The 24611-nt window shown below is 38.5% G+C and overlaps 1 protein-coding gene across 2 annotated transcripts in view; it reads left to right on the top strand.

The window, feature by feature from the left end:
* Positions 1–24611, top strand: part of aqr (aquarius intron-binding spliceosomal factor) — an 869120-nt gene that overhangs the window by 55745 nt on the left and 788764 nt on the right. For both annotated transcript variants that reach the window (XM_051919988.1, XM_051919987.1), the window contains exons 20-26: positions 1439–1608; positions 2519–2760; positions 5349–5495; positions 6980–7049; positions 7320–7430; positions 17255–17364; positions 19684–19819. In XM_051919988.1, coding sequence (XP_051775948.1) covers positions 1439–1608; positions 2519–2760; positions 5349–5495; positions 6980–7049; positions 7320–7430; positions 17255–17364; positions 19684–19819 — 986 coding nt within the window. The remainder of the gene's footprint in view (positions 1–1438; positions 1609–2518; positions 2761–5348; positions 5496–6979; positions 7050–7319; positions 7431–17254; positions 17365–19683; positions 19820–24611) is intronic.

Genomic DNA, 24611 nt, shown 5'->3' with positions numbered 1-24611 from the left:
GATAAATGCAGTTGCAGATCCCACTGTTATGATTTGTATAAAAAAGTAGAGAGTTTTTTTTTTAACTCTTTAACTTTTTTTAACTTTTAAGTTTAAAAATTTTTTATGCATATAGTGTGGTGTTCTTCATACTATGATAGTTTTCCTAAAATTCGATTTAAAAAAAAATTGTAATATATCACATTGCTTACAATATTGCAATATATTGAATCGTAACCCCTGCATTATGATACGTATAGTATCGCAAAATTCTTGCCAATACACAGCCCTAGTCAATACTGACAGCACTACAATAAATAATACATCTCCATGGCTTAACCTTGGACTAAGCTTGTAGCACTATTTTATGCTTTATAAATGATATTTGAATCATCCTCTTTTATCTGTCATTTATACTTTTGTTGCTGTAATGCATATGTAAGATTATAAGTAAAGGCAATGAGTGATATGTTCCTGTAAAACAAGAAAAAGTGGCCTGAGCTATGCAAGGAAAAAACCTCAAGCTTACAGTAGGCCTACAGATATACACGTGCACAATGGAAGAAACCGATGTGAGTACTGCAGAACAGGACAGTGTCATCGCGATCCTGGTAATGTACAAGGGCATGTTTAATGTTAAAGAAGACATACTTTTTATTTTCTGATTGTCCCACTCTGAACCTTTGAGAGGTAACCAATGCAGCAGTTCCCCCTCAAGTAAGATTTGAAGGACAAACAGGCTCTCCATCTTTCCGTCTCCCTGATATGGTTACTTTTCTTTCTGGGAGGGATACATTGCCTCATACCACACCAGTCTACATGTCCAAATTTTAATTTGGTCCACTTTACTGGTATCTTGAAAAGACTTTAAATTCGTATAATTAATAAAAGGGCGACTTCTCATGTCCATCCTGTTACATTCTGGAACTGAGGCCAATCCTCTAGTTTTGTGTAAATACTGTAGATTATGCATTTGTATTCTTATTGCTTAGGTTTTAGCTATTTCTTGATCTGATTCTTATTGGTTTATCTCATCTTCAACCTAAAAACCATTTCATTATATTTAACATGCCAGCTTTTCATCTTTGATTTTGTTGAAATTACTAGTAATGATATGAGCTGCTGTTCAGACACAGAAAAGGTGATGTTTGAAACTGCAACTCTCTGCTTCTCACATTGCTGTTTTGGATAAATACTGTTTATAGCTGAATGTGTTTACTTATCTCCTGTTTTTATCCCAAGTTAAAGCTTCTTATGTGGCATGGATCACGATGGCAGCCTTATGATTTGTTGTCAGACACCTTAGTCTTTTTAGTTTGCAAACCCTAGTCAATCAACATCCATCACTTGCTTCACCACGTGATGGTTTGGGTTCCACAGCATGCTATGTTTGAATAGAATAAAAAACCTAAAAGCAAAGATGGTAGTCTTTTAAAACTATTATTATTTTTAAATGCAGGTCCTGAGCCTAAACCCCAACTCAAAGGTGATTCAAGAACTTTCCGTGTTTGGTTGGATCCAAACCAGTATCAGCAGGACATGACAAATTCTATCCAGAATGGTGCTGAGGATGTCTACGAGACCTTCAACATTATAATGAGAAGAAAGCCCAAAGAAAACAATTTCAAAGTTAGTTTGAAGTCTTGTTCAACCTTCAAGTGTATTGTCTGTATTACAATGAGATTCATATTTTCATGTCTCCCAAAGACTAGCGACAGTAGTCAAATACCAACAACAGACACTGAACTCAACATGAGATGATGATCTCCTCCTATGAAATGCTGATAATCAGTGCAGTTCTGCTCAGTATAGTCTTATTAAGCAGAATTTCACTAAGGTGGCCAGCAGACCACGAAGATAAGTAAAAATCACAAAATATAATGGTGAATCACAAACAGAAAAACATCACGTAGTGTATTAAAAACATGCATGCAAACAGTGGTTTATAAATAGTTAACCATACTTACAGCTGGTCGCCATGCAGGTTAGCCACTTGCTCAAGGCCATGCTGTGAATGACTAATGGTGAGTGATCCTCTGACCTTGTACTTTACAGATCCTCTCCTTAGCCCTTAAGTCACACTACCGCTTGTCCAAATATACATACTAGCCACATCGTTCCATACTTCTTAGAGAATGTAATGAAATTTGAACCATGACATATTTGTTCTCCACATGGTGATTGTGTTGTACACCTGATGCCTTGGTAGAGATCTCTTTTAATGTAAATTAAAAAGAAAATGCAGTCTTTGAAACTTTGTTCCTGTTAATTTACAGTATCTTGCCTCTTATTGGCTAAATTACACCATAAATTAAATAAGAAATAATTTTGAATTGCATCGATTCTGAATCAGGCTCTGCTAAACACAGTTTGAATTGCAGTGGCCTCAGCTGTTTGGTGGTGTTTAACATTTTATTCTGTATTCTCAATACCACTTCTTCATAGGCTAATATACTGTATGTTGTGAGGTGAAGCCTATCTCAGATATCTGTTACATGATCATCTTTTCTACTTGTGTTACTTCCCTGCTCTTCTGCAGGCAGTCCTGGAGACAATTCGAAATTTAATGAATACTGACTGTGTAGTGCCTGACTGGTTGCATGATATCATCTTGGGATACGGAGACCCAGGGAGTGCCCACTATTCCAAAATGCCAAATCAGATACCCACTTTGGACTTCAATGATACATTCCTATCAATTGACCATCTCAAATCCTCTTTTCCTGAGAATAAACTATCTGTTGAAGAAGAAAATATATCCCTTCAAAAACCACCCTTCAGGTATGAATTACAGTATTCACTTTTTCAGTGTGAATAATAATGTGTTGATAATTAATCGCTGGTGTTTTGTGTTAATTGTCATAAACTACATGAGACAGTAAAATGTCTGAGGGAGTCTGTTCCTCCTGGAAAAAAACAGGATGGGGAAGGCCTGATTTCTTGGAGATGAACTTAGAAAAACTGTCAAAGCACAGCTGTTCAAGTTTGTCTGAGTGCCTAGCCAAGCATACATATATGGATGTTTTTCGAATTACCTTTTTAAAACTATAAAAATATACTAATGCGTAACTTTTTTATTTAGTTATTTCTCTATATCTGTCTCTCTGTCTATGATTGATAGATAGATAGATAAAAGGTCTGGGAGATTTTGCAATTAAGGTACCTGTTTAAGGTGGTAAAAATATTGTTGCATCCCAGGCCAGCAACAAAGCAACTTTGGTCAAGATGGTATTTTCATGTAATTTTTTTTATAAACCTTGAATAACAGTAGTACAAAAAAGTTAAGTGTGTACCTAAAATTTACATATACATCTAGTACCATATTTATAAACTTCCTTAAAAAATTCTAAGTAATAAAGTTTTTGTTTAATATTTCATAGTATGGGGTTCACAGTGATATGCCACATGTCAATATGTGTTCATTTTCTTGATTTATACATAGAAGTAGAGATGGGGGGGGTGTGGGGGGGGGATGCAGTAGAGAAGAGGAGTTGGCTGGCCTGTGTTGTAGTAGAGAATTGGCGGACCTGGCCCAGGTGTCCTTTAAAGAGATAGTGTGCGCCCCCAAGGTGGCGCGGGAGGAGATTCCAGACCAGACAGGTAGAAATAGGTGGGTCACGGTCACAAGGCGTAAGGTAAAGGGTGCACACTGTCCTGGGGCATCAACCCCAGAATTAGAAGAGTCAAAACGTTATCACGTTCTTGTTGGAACAAATGACATAAATAAGGGTAGTCTGTCAGTTCTGCGTTCCAAATTCAAAGAGTTAGGTGCCAAGCTGAGGAGCAGAATTGACAAGGTAGTGTTCTCTGAAGTTCTGCCTGTGTCCAATGTGCCAGTCCAGGTAAGATTGAGGAGGTTAGAAGGTTTAACGCGTGGCTCACATCTTGGTGCAGGGTAGAAGGGTATAGGTTTATGGGGCATTGGGACTCCTTTTGGAACAGATTGGACCTGTTCCGCCGTGACGGATTACGTATGAACTGGAGGGGCACCAATGTATTTTTTGGCCGGCGTATGAATAAGTTAGTTGAGGATTGTTTAAACTAGGGAATGGGGGGGGGGGGGGGGCAGGGAGTTTAGGACAGATCTGGTTTCGATCTATACATGGAGGAACAAACAGTGAAGAAATAAAAATGTGTAGTAATAGAAATTCTCACCAAACATTTAAATGTAGAAGGAGCAACATATTAAAAATAGCTTGCCTTAATGCAGAAGTATCAAAAATAAGGTAAGTGAATTGGTGCTGTATGTACTAGGGCCTAATTTATGATATTATAGCAATAATGGAAACCTGGCTAAATAACAAAGATGGGGATGAGTGTAACATAGAGGGATACACAGTTTATCAGGAAGAATAGACAGAACAGAAAAGGAGGAGGAGTTGCTGTTTATGCCAAACAGAATTTAAATGCAAGTCCTCTTCAGTTGGACGATGAGCCCCATCTTAGTGAGGACAACTGGCTTCACCTGGAAAACATTAGGGAAAGAGGTCTTATTGTTAGTCTTAGTGTGTTATAGACTACCCAATGCAGACAGTAAATTCAACACGCACCTTTTTAGTAATATCAAACAGGCAAGTTTACAGGGAGATATTATAGTCATGATGGACTTTAATTATCCAAATATTAATAGGGATAACCTTGCAGATGGAGGCGCACAAGAGCAGGAGTTTTTAGAAGTAATCAGTCACTGTTTTTTAACATAGTATCGAATTGAGGAAGCTGTGAACTCAGTAACTAGGGACCAGTTGACTCGTGTGTGGCAAGAAATGATCTACCGTTTTGATGTTTGTCGCGCTACACATGGTGCTCATGTTGAGTGCATGCAACCTTCAGGACCATAGGACCAAACTTTGAACTTTCCTCTGTCCAGTGATGTGCGGAATGTGTTTCTATCTTATACAGTTTGTTTGAAATAAATCTTTGTAATCTGCTCTTTCATTTTGAGTAGCCCTGTGTATATATACACAAACACACATTTATATTCACATTGCCATTACAAATCAAGGGATTTCTTTTAGCCTCACTTAAAACATGACTTAACGTTTGACATATCGTAAGTTGTGTACTTGAAGTTTCTAGCCTTCCTAATAACTTTTCACAATCTATAGGATGATTTACTACTTCTTTGCTGTTGTTTTTTATCTGTATCCATAGAAATGTAGGAATCTGTTTGTCTGGCCACAGTAACCTGAGTAGAACTAAGAGTTCACTTGCCATTCTCCAGTAGATTAATTCAATTAAAATAAATATTTATACACCAAATCCCTTTACATAGTGATTTCAGAATATGTATTTAAAAGAAAACAATGACAATTAGAGCTAATGTTTTTGCAATCATTTATAATCTCTGTTACATCTTTTTGATGCAGAATTACATTTCCTTTGAAAAATGCAAAGGTGAAGAAAAGGAAAGCAGAAGAAGAACAGGATGAGATGAAATTAGAAGACTGTACATTAAAAGTTGAGCCCCATGTCATTCCCAACCGAGGACCTTATCCATACAATCAACCAAAATGGTAAGAGCTGGACAGACATTTTTGTCAAATTAATAGTTTGGAAATGTTTTTTTTTTTACCATGTTAAAAATCCACACTTTTTCAGAGTAATAAATGAATAAGGTTACAATAACTTGCAGATTTTCTGTGGTTTATACTGTGAGTTAACAATAAACATTTTCAAATAATGGACTAGATAGGTAGTAAACTGAGGCTATACATGGAGGTTCAAATAAGTAATTTGTAAATCACTATTTAGTTAGTAAAACATTACTTGATTATTTGTTCATGTGGACTAAAGTCAATACCATCTTCATTGTCTCTTGGACCAGATTTTGTACTTTTTAAATAGTGTCCTTTTGCATATCTAACAGATCTCCTGTTTTTTCATTATTTCAACAAGAGTTTATTAATATTGTTGGTAAAGATACTGCTGATGAGTCGTGGCCTGGCTGACTTTGTTATATTTTCTATGCCATTGGGACAATGTTCATGTTAATTGTAAACCGTAAATAGATCCAGTATGAGGGACTAGATGTGTTCGCCAGGAAATTTCTTAAGACTATCGACCTCACTTATAGTGCTGTTGGTTAATCGGGGGTATCACAATTACTGTCTAAGTAACTAATTGCTTTTCTGTATACAGTGATTGTATTTTTTTAATCAAGTGCTAATGTTATTGGCAGGTAGTGGTGTGTAGTGGTTAAGGCTTTGGACTTTGAGGTTGTGGGTTCAAATCCTACTACTGTGACCAAGTCATTTCCACTGCCTGTGCTCCCATTGGAAAATCAAAATAAATATAACCAATTGTTTTTACATTTGTAAGTCATCTTGGATAAAGGCATCAGTCAAATAATAATAGTAACAGTATGATTAGGTCACAGGAGCTGCTTATTCTTGGACATGCTATCCACAGTCGCCACTGTGCTCCTGGGAACACCCAAAGCTTCAGAAATGGTTTGATCCCCTTGCCCTGATCAGCCTCACCACAATTTGATTGTGGAGGTTTACAGAGAATTCCTTGGGCTTCATTACTTGGTGTTTGTACTGACATGCACTGTGAATAGTGGACCTTGTACGAGCCCTTCTAAATGAGGTGAGATAAATACAGTCTGCACAGGTGAACTCCAAGTAAACAGGATCCCCCGTGGCCATAATACCGAGTTTCACAGGAAAGGCTGTTTCTGAGCCCAGTCACAGAGTGCCATTATGTCAGTGGAAGGGTTCCTTCTTTGTGCCCCAAACTACTTGGATGGGATTTGTCTCCCTGATGATCCTGCAGTAGAAAAAGCAAATTAAGCAAAGAGATGATTGGTTACTGTGTGTCAAACACAATGTGCTTGGTTAGGTAGACGTGCAATTTTTTAATGTCAGTTTAAAATAGCTGCCTTTGTTTGAATTATTTATGGAAAATATACTGCACTAACTAACTTAGGAATCTAATTAAAAACAAAAAAACTGTTATTCATTCTGTGCTTTGGAATTTTATTTTATCTCCTTTTTAGTAATTTAATTCAATTCACTCCTACACAAATTGAAGCTATTCGTGCAGGAATGCAGCCTGGATTAACAATGGTGAGATTCGTTCACTTACCTTTTTTTTTTTTTAATCCTATTTAATAAATTTATTTTACAAATCTAAATGGGAGAAATGTGAAAATACTAACTAAGCTTTTTTTTTATTTATAAAAAACAACCACCTTAATGCGAGTGGAGGAGTCACACATTTAAATGTGCACACAAAAAATGTGTTACTCAGCCTTGGAATATGGTGGCTTTTAATTTCATGGTGTGTATTTTTATGTTCTGTGCGTTACATTAATAGTACAATTTATCAATTGTCAGGTTGTAGGTCCTCCTGGAACTGGCAAAACAGATGTTGCTGTGCAAATCATTTCCAACCTTTATCATAATTTTCCTGAACAAAGGACACTCATAGTAACACATTCAAATCAGGTAAGTAAAATGAATGGTGCTACAAGTAGGCTCTGCAGTCTACATTACAGTTTATTACTGTTGTAATCACATCACTTACCAGCATTCTTGACCTGAAAAGTAATTTTACATTTCCTAGTACTGGAGTGTTTACAATGCCATTGAATATTTGATTTGCTACAATTATTGTGTTTTTAGACAGAAATGTTGTTGATTCCTTTCAGTTTTTGAAGGATTACAGAGCCATTTTTAAGTGCTGTAGATTTTCATTGTGACTAGTTTCCTAATTTAATATTCATATTGCTAACTGAGCCTGCAGTCCATCTTGCTCTGTCTTATTAGAAAATAAATGCAATTCCAAAAGTACATGGAAATGCAATTGCATATATGTGTTGAGCATGAAATTTTGACCGGATACTTTTCATGTCATAATTTGAGAGAAAGCAGTCTAATGATTGTTTTTTAATACATCATTCTATGGAGCGTATTACGTTTCTGTCCACGACCATGTGTGGAAAATTAAGTAAAATCAAATGACCAGTCTGCATCAAGAGGCTTCAATAGCAGGGCAAGAAGGGGTTCCATTCACAACTGTATATTCTCTCCGTGATAAAGATGGTGAACAGAGAGTTGACAGAGACTGCCTTGCAGCCAGTGCAATGGGGTCAATGCAGTCGTGATTGGTGTGCCTCTTGTCCCTGCTGCTGATGACACTCATCCAAACTTTGGACTCGGGTTGATCATCTCAGTTCATGTAGCTTTGGCACAATTAACACGTCGTGGTTGTGGAGATGTTTTGAGTTGGGACATGACTGTTTGGCACTAATAAATAATTGAGTGAATTGTTTTCTGTATTAGATTGTTCTGTTCTTTGCACCCATTTGTCAGCTAAAGTGAAAGTTGGCTAATGCAGTGAGAGGAAAAACCAAAAAGAGAAACTAGTATGCATTAAATGGTTGAAGAAACAGAATTTTTAAATTTAGAAATGAGGTAGATGAAGTGCTGCAGAAAACAGAATTAAGAATTAATACTCCAGAATCTAGCGGTTGAAGGAGATCTGCAGAGAAAAGTTGGTTGAAATTCCTGTAGGTTTCTATGTCCGAATAATCCAAATTATCAAACGCCAAGTTACAGATATTGAGGACAGCAGTGGTGCACACAGTTTTTGACTCTAAGGGTGCAGTTACTTTTTCACACAGGGCTTAAGGTTTTCCCTAAGTTTTTTTTAATAAGTAAATGAGGTGAAGGGTGATTTATGTTGCTTTGCTTACCCCCTATTACTAAATATAAAATTTTCAAAGAAGATGTAATCACTTTTACTAAGAAAATTATGGATAATGAGAAAAGTCTAGAACTGTTAAGCTTTGGCATACCTAGAGCACAGGTATGTAGGCTTTACTTGAAACAACCGCTTTACAAAATGTTTCACACACTAGGAAAGTCTTTTAATACTGTTTTTCATTTTACAAACTACAATGAAGCTGAATGATTTTGCAACAATAACACCATTGATTTCTATAGCACATTTTCATACAAATGACAAAGCTCAAAGTGCTTTACAGGATGAAGAAAGATAAAAGACAAAATATATAAAAATAAAATTAGGCAACACTAATTAACATAGAGTAAAAGTAAGGTCCGATGGCCAGCTGGAGAAAAAAAAATCTGCAGGGGTTCCGAGGCCTCAAGACCACCCAGCCCCCTCTAGGCATTCTACCTAACATCAATGTCCTTAATCAGTCCTCATGGTATTCAGGGTTCACATGGAAGAACTTGATGATGATGATGATGATGATCATGTGAACGTCTGGCCTTCAATCCATCAGTGGAGGGACATCACGGTGCTTTGATCAGGTGGTGCGGGTGCAGATCGACACCACAGAAAACTGGAGAAAGAACAGCAGAGAAAGTAGGGGTTAGTACGGATTTCGGAGCCACCATGAATGATAATGATAATTCAATGCATATACAGAGTATGAGAAACCAATGTTAAAACAATGTGTTTTTAGCAGTTTTTTTAAAGTGCTTCACTGTATTAGCCTGGCAAATTTCTATTGGTAAACTCATATTCCAGATTTTAGGTGCATAACAGCAGAAGGCCGCCTCACCACTTCTTTTATGTTTAGTTCTTGGAATTCTAAGCAGACCGTCATTTGAAGATCTAAGGTTATGATTTGGAGTGTAAGGTGACAGGCATTCTGACATAAAGGATGGAGCGATATTATTTAACGCTTTGTAAACCATCAGCAGTATTTTAAAGTCAATTCTAAATGACACCGGTAACCAATGTAGTGACATCAGAACTGGAGTAATGTGTTTGGATTTTCTTTTCCTAGTTAAGATTCTAGCAGCTGCATTCATTGTAATTGATTTGCGTCACAGTAATCTAGCTGACTGAAAACAAAAGTGTTGCTTCATTTCTGAGCATCTTGCAATGTTATAAGAGGTCTAACTTTTGCTATATTACTTAAGTGAAAAAATGCTGTCCTAGTAATCTGAATAATATGTCATTTAAAATTCAGGTCAGAGTCAATAGTTACCCCTAAATTCTTTACCTCCATCTTGACTGTTAATCCTAATGCATCAAATTTATTTCTAATACTCTCATTATATCAATTTTTGCCAATCACTAAAAGCTCTGTTTTCTCCTTATTTAGTTTAAGAAAGTTATTACTCATCCATTCAGAAACACAAGTAAGACATTGTGTCAGTGAATCAATAGAGTCGGGGTCATCAGGCGCTGTTGATAAATAGAGCTGTGGTAGCTCACATTATGCCTTGAGATAATCTGACCTAACGGAAGCATGTAAATCAAAAAGAGCAGCGGACCCAGGAGAGAGGCTTGTGGAACACCATATAGAATATCAGAGGTCTTTGAAGTATAATTACCACAACTACCACACAAATTACTGAGTATGATTTGGAGTTGCAGCAATGACATTTTGACCAAATGGACTCGCCTACCTGCCTGCCTGGCGCCTCATCATTTTTTCCCTTTGATTTTTCGGGATGTCTTTGAGTTCAGCCCTCTGTAGGTTGATTATTTTCATTTCCATCAAACAATGTGCCATCCTTTCGTTCCTAACACATTACCATATCAGTCCATAGCAGTAGAGATGGCCAGCAGGATTTTTTCCCCTTTGAGATCTGAAGTGTTTTCAAAGTGTTCCTTTAATTTTGTTTGAGCAGTTTATATATGTATATATAACTCAGTGTTATATTCACTGTGTCAGATCAGCTGTGAATGTATGGCATTTCTAAATGTTAGCTCAGTTACGTTCACGCTCTCCCTCGCCCCCACCCCCCTTCTGATCTGACTCTAACTAACAGCACCAGTATAAATTCACACCCGATCTGACGCTGTTCGCTCTCCAATAATGCATTAGGGCGACGATGTTTTCTGATTGCTATTATTCAGGTCATAAAATTATTTCTTCAAAATGTCACATATATTTGTCTTTCTTTTTTGCCCGATGCTGCGTTGACATCGTACACCTGAAGGCGTGAGCTTATTCAGTGCGGCAGGATCACGTAGGTGGCCGGTTGCTTGTGCTATGATAAGCTTGACCTGGTGGCAATGAACGTATATGTGTTGTGCAAGGCATGCACAGTGGCCACTGAGAAAAAGAAGAGCGTTCATGGCTCACCTTGCAGAGGAACTTTGTCATCACTTCTTACTAGAAAAGGCGATGGATAAAGCAAAAGAAGATGAAACATCGACAAGCTTCCCCAGCCCCTTCAGTGTAATAGTAACACAGCACAAAGAGAAGTGTGCACATTGCAACAGGTACACGTCATAAATGTAGAAAGGACGGTTCTTGGGTGTGTGTGAACTGTTAACATTTGAATCTGATGATTTCATATAGCGCTGAACTGACCTCTCTGTACTATTCTTTTCTCTGCATGTCCTGGAGTACAAAAGAAACACCACCATGCACCCAAAAGTGGACACTGGCAAGATCGAAAACAAAACACGCGGTCACTGATTACAAGCGCAAGAAGGCGTGTGAATGAATATGAATAATATGAATAACGCTGCATCAGTGCCACAATGTTTTCCGAAATGTACTCTACAGGTCATAAAATGAGTTAATCCAAATATCATATATACCTATGTCTCTGTTTTTTTGTCAGTGCGGCTTTGACATCACGTACCATAAGGTACATACTAATTCAGCGTAAGCAGGAACACTCAATAAAACTGAATAAAAAAAATCAAGTGACGTTGAAATACGAAGAAGGCAGATTCACCAGCGTTTGTGTGTCAGCTTTAATCACTCCAGATCAGAGAATTTCCAGTTTGATTGTCTCAAAACACCACTCACATCTACAGTTATTCCCAGTTTCAGATAAAAAGTAACCGCGTCAGATCTGGGGGGCGGGGGGGGGTTGTTGTATCGTGAATTTGACTGAGAGAATAAAAGTGAAAAAAAAAACACTAACTTTTACAAGTGCTGTAAATTTACAGTGGCTGTTTACAGACACAAATCAAATGTATGTTTTTATTGTATAAGATTAACAATAAGAGCTGCTCACTACTCAAAATGGTAAGGGGAGCTGGTTTCGAACTCACGACCTCTGGATTATAAATCAGCAGATCTTACCGCTGCACCACTGAAGCTGTCACATTGTACTTGCACCTTTTGTGAAAGTGTTTATTTGATCTTTGGCCATCAGCCGTCACACATTATACAGTTCATGTCTACATTTTGTTATTTATTACTAAAACATGAAAAGCGTTTCTGTTTTAATGATGTGTTTACATAGATTGTTGTAGACACAGAACACACATCAAATTACTTCCCTTTACAATTCTGGATAGCTCACTCCCAGATAATCAATCAAGGCAGGAACTGGGAGAACTTCTTGCCCGTTCTGAGGTGGGTGAGGGGGTTAGGGGGTGTTGGGGGTGGTATAGCAGGCTGCTTGTGCTTATCGACACATTTAGAAGACAAGACACAAAAAAAAAAAAAAATTGAAGACAAATCAAACCCCACCCCTTCAATTTTTTTTTCAATTTTTTTTTTTTCTTGTTATAAATTGATCTATTTGTATGGAATGATTACAATAAAATTAATAAATAAAATGTAAAAAAAAAAGGACAAAAGACGCTGACGGAGAGGTGCGAAAGGATGTAAGGTGGGATGGATTTACGAGTGTTGGCTCTGGTAATTCTAGTGTTAAGAGAGAAACTGTTAAATGATATTTTACTAATTTTTGTCATTTATGTTTTTGTTGAAAGTGAATTAGTTTGTTAAGCTGTTAAATTTAAACATGGTAGTTGTTGTGACATGTCAACAGATTGTGATGAGAAAGACCAGAGTTATTTGGATTGATGTTTGGCACGGCTGGCTTAACCTCTTTAGTGTTACATTTTCTCTCAAAACAACATGTAAAAAGTGTTACATTTTTTTGGGTTGAAAAATTACATTTTTATTAAATCTCATCTTTCTACCATAAAACGTGTAAAACACTAAAAGTACAAAGTCAGAAGTGTCAAAAGTATTATAATAATGATGATGATAATAGTGATAGTAATGATGATACTAATACCGGGTATACTGTCAAAAGATACCTTTTGTGTGGTATATCTTTGAGCTGGAAATCTGCTCAGGTGTATGACAATTTGCCTGACTCTGTTCAGCATAACGATTCATCTCAAGAACATTTCTTTTGATCACGTCATCATCAAGAAATAACCTCAGGTAAGTAAGTGGATCTTGGCTGTCAACATTCACTTTTACTCCTGGTTGCCCCACAAAATCAAAAGGAGATTGTGCTGATTTATTTGAAGCAGGGTCAACAGAAACCTAAATACGAGCATCACTTTCGGATTCATTGGGTTCACTGTCCGTTTCAATCTCACTTCATCATGACTACTGATAAGAGGCTCCTCAACATCACTGCTCATATCATTGTCAAGCGAGTACAACACCTGGACTGCCGAAATATATTTTTTACGAGACGTAATTATGAGGCTAGGACAAGATGCGTCTATGCCGTTGCCCAAGTAATGCCCGGGCCTGAAACTTATGTAAGACATGCCTATACATTGCCCACTTAGTGCTGTTAGCATTTTGACAACCCGAGTAATCCTCAGGTCTTACACTTACACCAGATGCATCTATGCAGGTGCCCCAGTGACACTCAGGACTAACGCTTTTAGCACTGTTTTTTTCACAGCCCGAGTGACGTTCCGGCGTATTGCCAGGGAGGTTAACTGAGGCCTTACTGTTAGCTAGATTTTCAAAGAGTTGACTCGAGTTCTCTTTTAACTGTCTTGGGGTATGGTATACCTTTGAGGGGCAGTACTCTCAAAGTTCAGTTTACCTCTCACACCAAACAGATGAAAAAGGCCCCAAATTTGATGGAATTTTGTTTGTTTTTTCATCTCTCAAACCTAACTGCATCCCAGCAGACCCCATCTGACCAAGTTCAGGGTGACTGCCGACATGAAAAATACTTTTTATTGGACTATACTGTGTTACTGCTGTCAGAAACCTTAAGACCACTCATGATTAATAAACAAACAAGTAATTTATGTAATGTAAATGTACAATAGCACAGACCATGTTATATCTCTAATTCTATAAATAGAAAGTACATTACATAAAAAGTAGGTTAAATACATGTTACATTTTTTTGTTTAACAGCTAATACCACAAGACTCCTGTGGATGCTTTGAAAAAATATTTAAAAAATAAAGTACGTTGTGGTATGTCCTGCATACATCGGGTATCACAAGTGGGCAATCCCAGTCTAATGCTCAGAGTTTGTAGGCCTTATGCCTGAGTTCCCCAGGCCACTGAGCCTGCTGTCACGTCTTCTTGGGCAGCAAGGATCTTAGCTGATCTTTTACATTGTGCCCACTGACAGTTACTTTTAGTTAACTCTAGCCATAACTGCAAGTTACACCATGTGAATCCTTTGCATTGTCACTGTTGGTTACATGGAGTAGTTGTCATGTACTTCTAGAGCTTACCCATGTTAAGCTTTCTTATATCAGTTGACACAAATGTTGATAGCAGGAATGAGTTGTGAAATAATTTGCAGAATGAAGCTGTGGAGTCTAACATATGTCTGCTACAGGCACCACAAATTGGCTGTGTCTTTGGCATCTGTGCCTCTTCTCTTGTTGCAAAGCCTTATTCAAATTGAACTCTGTATTATGTATGTTAGCCATAGCATGGAGCATTTCTTTAGGTATGACTGCTGCTAATATAAATCTTGCACACAGGAACCCTTTTTACCAAGCTCCACAGAGTAATGCCTTCTAATTGCACATTCTTTTTCCTGCTTGGCTTCTACTAGGCCTTAAATAATAATAATAATAATAATTCTTTACATTTGTATAGCGCTGTTCTCTCTACTTAAAGCGCTAATCAGTGTTTATTCGGCATAAACTTTTAAAGCTTTGTAGCATCAGACTGAATGTCATGAATAAATTTAGTATTGATTCTTTCTTGGTGAACTCATGCATTTTTCATTAAATTGATCCTTGGATGTGACTGTCATTATGAATCCTTCGTTTGGTGCCTCAAGCATGTTACAGAACAAATCATTGGAAGTAACTTGTTGAGTTGCACAGCCTGCCAGCCACAGTGTGCCAGTCTGATGTAATATGCCTGAAGATCTCACCACCTCGACTGGATCTGCCTTTTTAGGTCATTTTGACAGATCAGTCAGACCAGAGGAAGCCCCCCTGTTGAACAGGGTTAGTTGAACAGCAGAAACCATTCAATACTCAGTTGTAGAGCATGTATTCTGGCCTCCTCCCATCAGTCTTTGCTTTGGTCTCTTACCAGGACTGGACCCCTGTTTTGTAAATGCTGAAACTTCAATGCAGCTCATTTCTGGTCGGTCCAGGTTCTGTCTTTCCTATGTGATAATTTGCAGGTTAATGGGATGTAAATGTCTTGACTGGTTTTATCAAGCTGTATGCTGCATCTGTTCGTTTTTAAGGGGAGAGGGCAAATTTTCCAAGAAAATTCTAGTTTGACAAGTATGTTTTCTGCTCCCTGAAATTAGAAAAGAAGTCAAATTATCTGATGCATCCAAAGAATATTAAGGGTAATTCTGTATCTGAAAAGAAATATCGCTTGGCAAAGCTTGTCACATTTCTAATGTTGAAACTGTCCAAACACTGACGTGGCTTGTTCTCCAGTGGTTTGAACTGCATCTCTACATTGTGACCATCTTGCTTGTGTTTGTGGATTTGTAGGGACGTTTACTGCACCAGCAGATTAGGTGACACTTAAAAGGATTTGCGGTTTCATAGTGTGTGTATTAATTGGCCGGTTCCTGCTTACAGCAGTCATCTTCAGCTCTTCCACACAAAGCTTTCTTTGACACTTTTTAGTAATTCCCAGGACTGTGGACACTTCCATGGCTTGATGCAACTTAATGACACTCCAATGTGGTGTATTTTTTTTTTCTAAGTACATACAATAAGCAAACCAGTAAACATTTACAGAATGTATTTAATAAAAGTATTTTTCTTGTTTGCTTGCGTGAACCTTCTCAGTGTTTTTCATCCCTTTTGGCTGACATGGTTGTTCCAGAATAATGAGCACCGAGATAACACATGGGGACAAGGCACTGCTTTCCAAACTTTAAGGGAGGGCATCCCTGAGGTGGTCATTTGTGAGACTTGCTCAGATTGGTTAAAATATAGATAGATAGATACTTTATTAATCCCAAGGGGAAAACATTTCTATAGTCATTTCTATAGTCAGCTTTATTAATAATCTTATTATTATCTTAATATTAATAATCTTGAATCGGCTGAAACGCAAGACTGTGAAGGTGCATTTTGCTAATTTTTCTGCACACACAGGTATTTGTGCACATATGTTTCTATGTGTTGTTGTATCCTTTTTAATTATTTTTTTAGGTCTATTTGTGTGTTTTTATTGTTTTTTCTCTTAAAGTTTTTCATTACTTTTTAATTTCTTTTTAAATAAAACTGCTCTTTGTTGTTTCTGAAATCTGTTGTTCCAGATGCGTAGAGCTCATACCGCGAATGTCCCCCAGTGTACATCACCTGGTGCTAGTGGACCGTTTTTTCCTTTAAAATTCAATGCATCAAGCATGACATTCATTGAGGGTGGGCCATGATGACTGCCGTTAGTAATCGAAGGCATTTTTACATTCCACAGTTGCATCAGTGAACTTGTCTGTGCTGTAATGGCAGCACTCTCGTTTGTTTTGTCTGATCCATTTTTAGGCATTTAATTATATATTAATGAAATGATTGCACTGTGCAGGAAGGCATTGCTCAAGGTGTGGTGACGTATCAACCTCGATAGCCTTTATGAGTGCATCAGGAGAATCTGGTTAGTGCTCAGCAGTTCTTGGAAAATAACCCAGCACACAGACAGGGTCTTCATCACAATAACAATGTGGTCAGTCTCCTTTGTTCTTTAATAAAATAGCAGTACCGCCTGTATAATTGTTTGAAACACCTCATTTAAACACAGTAAATGCATATTTTGGTTAATACACACAATAAAAGAAAATCCTTTTATAAAGGATCCTTGTCTTGAAGGTATCTGTGAGGAAGACACCGGGAGTATATTAAGCTGTCTGTTTTGGAAATCTGATTAATAATTTTGTCTCTTTGATGTAGTCTTTTGTAAAAATTCTCAACATGGAGGACAAAAGGGGAGCACTTTGCTGATGTGCTTTGTTTTGGCAGCTAAAACGCTGTGTTTTCAGGAGAGCGTTGCTCTCTGCTCTGTTTCCACATGTTAGACTCGCTTCCCAGAGTGTCTGTCAGTCTTGCTTGTTTCTTGCGCCTTGAATTCTAAAAACTGCCTTTCCCCTGTCACTGTCAATCTGCCTAGGCTCTGAACCAGCTGTTTGAGAAAATCATGGCTCTCGACATTGATGAACGTCACCTCCTGCGATTGGGTCATGGAGAGGAGGAGCTGGAAACCGAGAAGGACTTCAGCAGGTGAGCGTTTCTTTTGGTCAAGTTGAACTTTAATGACATGGTGGCCACTGCTGCTTTACCCTTCTGCTATTCCGGGGGTAGACATAGATTTAGCAGCGAAGATAACAACCTGGACAGTAATTTATTTTTCACTCTGTTTTCTTTTTTCATTCTCATCAAGCACACTTTTTCAAAACTCAAAAATGTATGGTTTTGCAAAAATATGCTTGTGTACTGTGTGTCCTTTAACAGTGAAGTCTAACCATTTTATTTCAGAGCCAGCTACGTCGTACAGCTACGTAATCAGTAAATGAAACAAAACAATTGGATACAATGCGTATCCTGGCAGGATACGTTAAAACTGGAACACAATTTCTTGTATTTCACAAAGAATGTTTAAAAGTTGACTGAGTGTTCTGTTTTGGCAACATGCAGCCTCTGAAAAACTAAGCAGTACAGGCCTAAAAAATGTGTGACCCCCCAAGGGGAACTCCACAAAACTGCCAGAGAGAATTTACAAAGACCACTGACCAACTAGATAAATCACACTTTATGGGTTATGTTTAATTCTGTAGTCCAAGAAATAAATTAGATAAAGACTGCAAGAGCTAGTTCCAGATTGAAACTAAATAAATAAATGGATGGCTAGGTGGATGTAAGGCATCAGTATCGTCTGTCGTCTGAGACCAGGACTGAGAAATGTTTGGAGAGAGTAGGAGGCTGCTGTTACTCAGCTTCCTTCTGTGTTAAATATCACGGTCTTCTGTAGAAGCCAAAGCCCTGTTTGTGGGCCCGGTAACTGCTCTTATCTGCTCGCATTTCCCATTTGTAGTAAAGTATAACATTTGAACCAGTTGTGTGTATTTCTACACAATGTATTGTGAAAAATAACAATATTCAGCATGTGCCTGAAGCTCCACCAAAACTGCTCTGTCACAAAGGTCATTGTTAACATATAAACCATTGCTGTTTTTTGCATTATTAGATTGAGTGTTTCATTTATTTTCCCTTTGTCACTATAATACCTTATGAGTCTCCATGCTATTGATTGACTTTTCAGACATCTGCATTCTTGTTGGTTTTCTTGTATGTGTTTTCACAGAATAAAAATCACAACAGCATACGATATTATGCACCTAACCGACTGGACCGCTGCCAGTCCATAGCAGGGCAGATGTTCAACTACACATCTATAGGATGGGACAGAGGAGCCTGGCAAATCTAGAGAAAAAGGCTGGATTTGAGCCCAGTGTCCCCAAGTCTTCAGGGCATACCACCATGGCTGTGTAATATCCATGTCTAGCCATCCTTCATGTGTATTTAAGTGAATATCTTTTGCAGTTTACCTTTCTGCATGCTTCATTACATCTCTGGATGTGCAGGGGTGGACAAATTGTAAACACATGTGATACTCTGGCGGTCCAGGTATGCTTTTGGTAGCTGAGGTTTGCACACGGGTGGAGGGTTACCTGCAGTGTTTACTTGTAAAGTTTTGTTCTTCTACAACAGTGTGAATACAGCTGGCATCTTGGAAGATAATATTTTAGTAAATAGATGATTTTTAAAGGATTATGTCCTGTTGATGTGTGGTCTTTTTCCAATATACACAAAAATAATTTTATCAAAATTAATCTGGAATATTGTACTCTCAAATGTGGCTGTCAGCCCTAGTTTTATGTTCTTGTAATATTTTCTCATCAAAAACAATATGATATGTACGTACCAAAGGTCAAAACTTCTGCTAATCCACAGGACTGTCTGATTCTGTAGCCTGGTTGTCCGCAGTTTGTTGTCTTTTTACACTTTCCTAATCATCTCATTTAATTGTGTCATTCTAGCTGAATTAAGAACCTTCTTTTTTATTTTGAAAATGTAATTGCTGTTAAGACATTTTTGCTGTTTATGATGTTTCACTGTGTGTTTCTTGAATGTTGCCTTAGTCTCCTTTTATATTTTCACTCTGGTTTTTAACAAAGTGAAGCTAAAGCTCTGTTTCAGTTCTCTTTGCACAAACATCACTTATTTTCATGTAATCAACAGTACAGAATACCCTGTACTTCAACGTTTTTAGTCGTGTGAAGATTTTATGCAGCATGCAACAGTGAGGAAGACTCCGATTTCATAGATAAGCAAATATCTTCACCAGGAAGGTGCCCTCTTTCTTTCCTCTCTTGCACCTTTCTGGTGCCTGCAGACTTCTGGCTCATGGATGTTCATCCTGGTTCGTCTTTTAGATTGACACACTGTTCTCCTCAAACTCCATGAATATAATATAAATGTGGCACTAATGCAGTCATTTTATAAACACTATTTTTATGCAATGTGTTTTTCTCTTTTTAGGTATGGAAGAGTCAATTATGTCCTTGCTCGGAGACTTGAACTTCTAAGAGAGGTCGGTCGCCTGCAGGAAAGTCTTGATGTACATGGAGATGTCTCCTACACTTGTGAGACAGCTGGCCACTTCTTCTTGTATCAGGTAAAGAGAAAAACTGAAACAGCTGTGGCATTGATTAATATTGTTGAGTATTTACACAGTCCTCTTGATGTTTGTCCAGATCAGTTGTATGTATAGCATTTTATAATGCACACCATTTCAAAGTGAAGTATCACAGAGTGTAACTTAGAAAGAAGTAAATGGAGAAAAGTCTGCAAAAGTAAACTTGAACATGGGAGTGGGTTGACAGTTTGAAGTTATAATACAGTAGAAAGACAACAGACGTTCAGAGGGTTGTTCGGGAGAAAGTCAAGAAGCTCTGCTACTGAGCTGACATGATGAGGTGTGAGGATGGCAGTGACCGCCACTGTGACTTATTAAGGCGCCTCCCTGGCATGAAGGCAAATATTTATGAAAGCTAAGTGAGGAGGAGTGTGGGAGTGAGATGTGGATGATGGAGTAACATAAAAAGAAGCTGGAAATGACATACATGATAATGATCAGATGAATATGTGGAGGATCCAAGAGTGAAAAGAAGATGAACTGGAGGCCATTGGAGAAACAGACTGAGGTGGGCATGCGAAATGAAAGGCAGAAGAGCATTGCGAAAAGAGGTTGAGGGGGGGACAGGGAGGCAGAGGCTGGCATGGCTGGACATGGTCTTACAAATTCAGCTGGGCAAGATTTTCAAACCAAGAAATTGAGCTGGCCCAGACATTTTCAGCGTCCGGTAAACAGCAGGTAATAAGAAATTTTAAACCAACACGAATGTAATGAAAAACAAGTGATGTTTATTCCCTTTTAAATAAGGGTCACATCTGACACCGGCACATCAACAAGTGCAGAACAAGAAACAACAAAAAGCTATAACTGAACCTAATTTGACGTGGTAGCAATACTTTTTTTTCCACTTTTGAAATAATTCAAATATTTTGGTCATATCTGACCAAGGCACATCTCAAAGTGCGTAAAAACAAAATAGTGCACAGTATTAAAAATAACATTTGTTTCTCTTTTGAAATAAAATAAATATTTTGGTCATATATGACCCAGGCACATCACAAAGTGCATATAGCAGAATGAAAAAGAAACTGCTAATGCTATTAAAGCTATCAGGGCACAAACCCATAACAAGTGATAACAATAGCTCACACACACACACACACTCACACACACACACTCACACACACACACGAATGCAACGCCTACTGCGCACAGAGGTGTAACGGCACATGTGTGATTAGCAGGGCTTTTTCTCTACACAGAAAGGTGGCAGGCAGTATGCATAGGTTACGTTTGGATTAAGTTGAGGTACTGTGAAGGTCAATACTGTAGAGGCTGAGAGTCCAAGCACTGCATGTTGTGTTTATTTGGTGAAAAAACATAAAGTTTAAAATTTGAAACTGAGAACTCATCAAGTATTCTTCACATTATCAATTCTTTACATTTACATAGCGCTTTACTCACAGCGCCTTGCGAATTCCATGGGGAGGACTCAGGACCGGGAACTCAATATCACCTGAATGCGAGCCAGCGGCGCTATCATTGCGCCACCTGCATAGGTGTATCATACAGTTTAATATTGTGTTTGAAGGTTTAAAATTACAAACACAAAATTAGGGTTAGGGTTAAGGTTACAAAATTTCTGAAATCAAACAATATTAACCAGTACAATACAATACAATTTATTTTTTTGTATAGCCCAAAATCACACAGGAAGTGCCGCAATGGGCTTTAACAGGCCCTGCCTCTTAACCACAGGATAATAATGAGTTCTACATTCTACAAAAGGGTTATGTAGTCCCACAAAGCAATGGGTCATAATTTGATTGAGCTTTAAAGATTAAATAGATAGATGGATCTTCATTGTCATTGTCACTTTTACAAAGGAACAACGAAATTGAAGGTGCAGTCGACTCAGTGTGAGGCATAATAGTTAAAAAGAGCAAGAAGAGCGAAATAACAACAAACCGAATAGTAATAAAAGTACTTTACAAAATATACAAGTTGCACTGGTTGACTTAAGGTCTATTGCACATTGGGAGAATGATATGGAGCAGTTTTATTCTGAGTTCAGGGCCATGATTGCTTTTGGATAAAAGCTGTTTTTAAGGCGGTTTCTCCTGGTTTTCATTGCTTTGTATCTCTTGCCCAATGGCAAAAGCTGGAAAAGGCAATGACGGGGATGTGATGTGATTTCAGACTTTTTGCACATTTTCATCAAATGCAGTCTTTCCAATTTGTCCTTTGCTTTGTGTGTCAATGGCTGATCATCGTCCTCGTAACAGCCATGAATCCCCAGGATCGAAGCGAGTGAGTTGACAGCCAACCAGTCGCATGAAGAGAAGTGCAGAGACGGTGCTTGTCAGTAATGAGGCTCTCATTGGAGTAACAGATAATGTGCGAAAACCCACGTTCGCACTCGCTTGAAACTGGAATATAACTAAGACTCGGCACACAATTAGTTATAGAATCATTTAGTATGTAGTTGATGCTACAACCAGCTGACGTGGCTGAAGTACCGTCACACACACACACACACACACACACACAAAAAAATCACTGAATCAAAGCCATACTGCCACCCCTTCCAGACACACAAAACGGGGTTGGTCAGTGGGCCACTGGGAGGTTGCTTCTGGGCCACATGTGGCCCGCAGGCGGCCATTTGCATAGGCCCGGGTCTAGGGTGAATCGAAAAGAACATGTCTGACCACCGAGGATGTCCCGGACTGTAGAGAGTGGAGGACAAGATGTGGAGACAGTTGGCTAAAGTGGTAAACCTGGAAAGTCGCTCTTAAACCAGTGATGATAAAAAGTGGCAAGGAGCCTAGACCAAGGGTTTTGTTGATCAATGATATTTTGGTCATTTATACTAAAGAAATATTAGTTGTAAAAGTAATTTTTGTGAAAACAAATCACTTACATACAGACATGGACAGATTTGTTGGTACCCTTACAGCTCATTGAAAAATTGCTCTGTGCCTCCTGAAAACTGATGTCAATGTACAGCAGTTTTCTCAAATCTATTTGCTTGCCTTTAATGTGTCACTGAGTCAAGCAAAGCAAGTTTGAAAATACAGGGTAGATCAAATATGGCGTATTCTACAAAGACATTCTAAAATGGCCAGGGCACATTTGCTGGTACCCCTAGAAAAGATCTTAAATAATTGAATTCAAGTGATTTCTTTGTTTTCCCCCAAACTCACTGTTTGTATCACACTTGTCTTCAATCGGGCAAATAGTCATTCAGCTTATTTAAATGGAGAAAAGTTGTCACTCTGCTGTTTGGAGTCAGTAACCCTAATTTCTGAGCGTCTCACACTGAACGTGGACCAGAGAATGCAAAGGAGAGGGGATCAGAAAGAAAATGATAGACAAGCATGATAAACACAAAGGCTAGAAGACCAACTCCAAGCACTTGATGTTCCTGTGACAACAGTTGCAAATATTATTAAGAAGTTTAAGGTCCATGGGACTGTAGCCAACCTTCCTAATTGGGTACAAGAGGAAAATCAACCCCAGAATGAGCAGAAGGACAGTGAGAATCATAGACAAAAAGCCAATGAGATACAAGCTGAACTCTGTGGTTAAGGTCCAGCAGCATTTCTCACAGTGACAGTGGGCTCAGTGGAAGAAGATCCAGGAGGACTCCACTGTTGAAAGAAAAACCTAAAACGCCAGAGTGGAATTTGCTAAAGTGAGTATTGCCAAGTCACAGTAGTTCTGGGAGAATGGAAGAGAACGCCAGACCTATCATGAAACATGGAGGAGGCTCCATAATGTTTTTGGGCTGTTTTGTTGGATCTGGAATGGAGTGCCTTGAGTCTGAATAATGAAATCTCAAGACTATTGGGACATTCTGGTGCCAAAAGTACTGCCAGGTTGGTAATATCTCCCTCATTCCCAGGGCTAACATGATAATAAGCCACATAAGCACATCTAAAATGACCCAAGAATGGCTAAGAACAAAACACTGGACTATTCAGAAGTGTCTGTCTAGGATCCCTGATTTGAATCCTATGGAAAATCTATGGAAAGAACTGCGACATGCAGTCTTTTGAAGACCCTCTTTCACACCTGACCCCGCTGGAGCACTTTGCTCAGGACGTGTGGGCCGCACGACCTGTGGACAGGTGCAGAGGTCTTATGGAGCGCTCTAGGAATGGCTTGTGGGCAGTGATAGAAAACTCTGAAGGTTGTGCAACCAAATATTAAGTTAAGAGTCCCATCAATTTTGTCTATACAATTTTCTTTTGTGCTATTATTTGAAATATTATTTTGAATCAAAACTCTAATGCAAAGTCTGACTTGTGTGTTTTTACCATGTTATTTTCTTTTAGCCATTATGTGAACTTAGTTGTGTGATCTGATCTCTGTGTTCTGATCTCTGTGTTCTGGGCATTTGGGTAAACTTGCTTTCAGTCGAGGCGCCAGTAGCAGCCAGCGGGTGACTCTGTTAAGAATGAATTGTCCTTTTGCCTCTGGGAGATGTCAGGTGTGTGGGTGAAGTTTAGTGAAGCTACAGATGATCTTCAGACTGCCTTGATGATGTTCTGACAAACCCGGGAAGGGTACCTGGGATATCGCCTTGGCTATTCTCAGCCAGGGCAATGAAACATGAACCTTAACTGAGGTTATCGTTAAGCGTTGAAAGGAGCACTTTGAGGAACTCAAGAATCTTGTCCACCTCCTTGGAGGAGACAGTTTGAGGAGCATTGGCTCTTTTGGGGTCTCCTCTGTGGCTAAGGTTGCTTTGTTGTGGCACGGCTGCAGTGCTTTTTGAGATTTGGCTGGAGGTGTTTAAAGCACTGGATATTCTGGGAGGTTGTGC

The sequence above is a fragment of the Erpetoichthys calabaricus genome, chromosome 16 (assembly GCF_900747795.2).
Source record: "Erpetoichthys calabaricus chromosome 16, fErpCal1.3, whole genome shotgun sequence".
Classification (NCBI taxonomy): Eukaryota; Metazoa; Chordata; class Cladistia; order Polypteriformes; family Polypteridae; genus Erpetoichthys; species Erpetoichthys calabaricus.
Note: the sequence above shows the minus strand (reverse complement) of the source record. Positions and strands in the feature narration are given on the sequence as shown.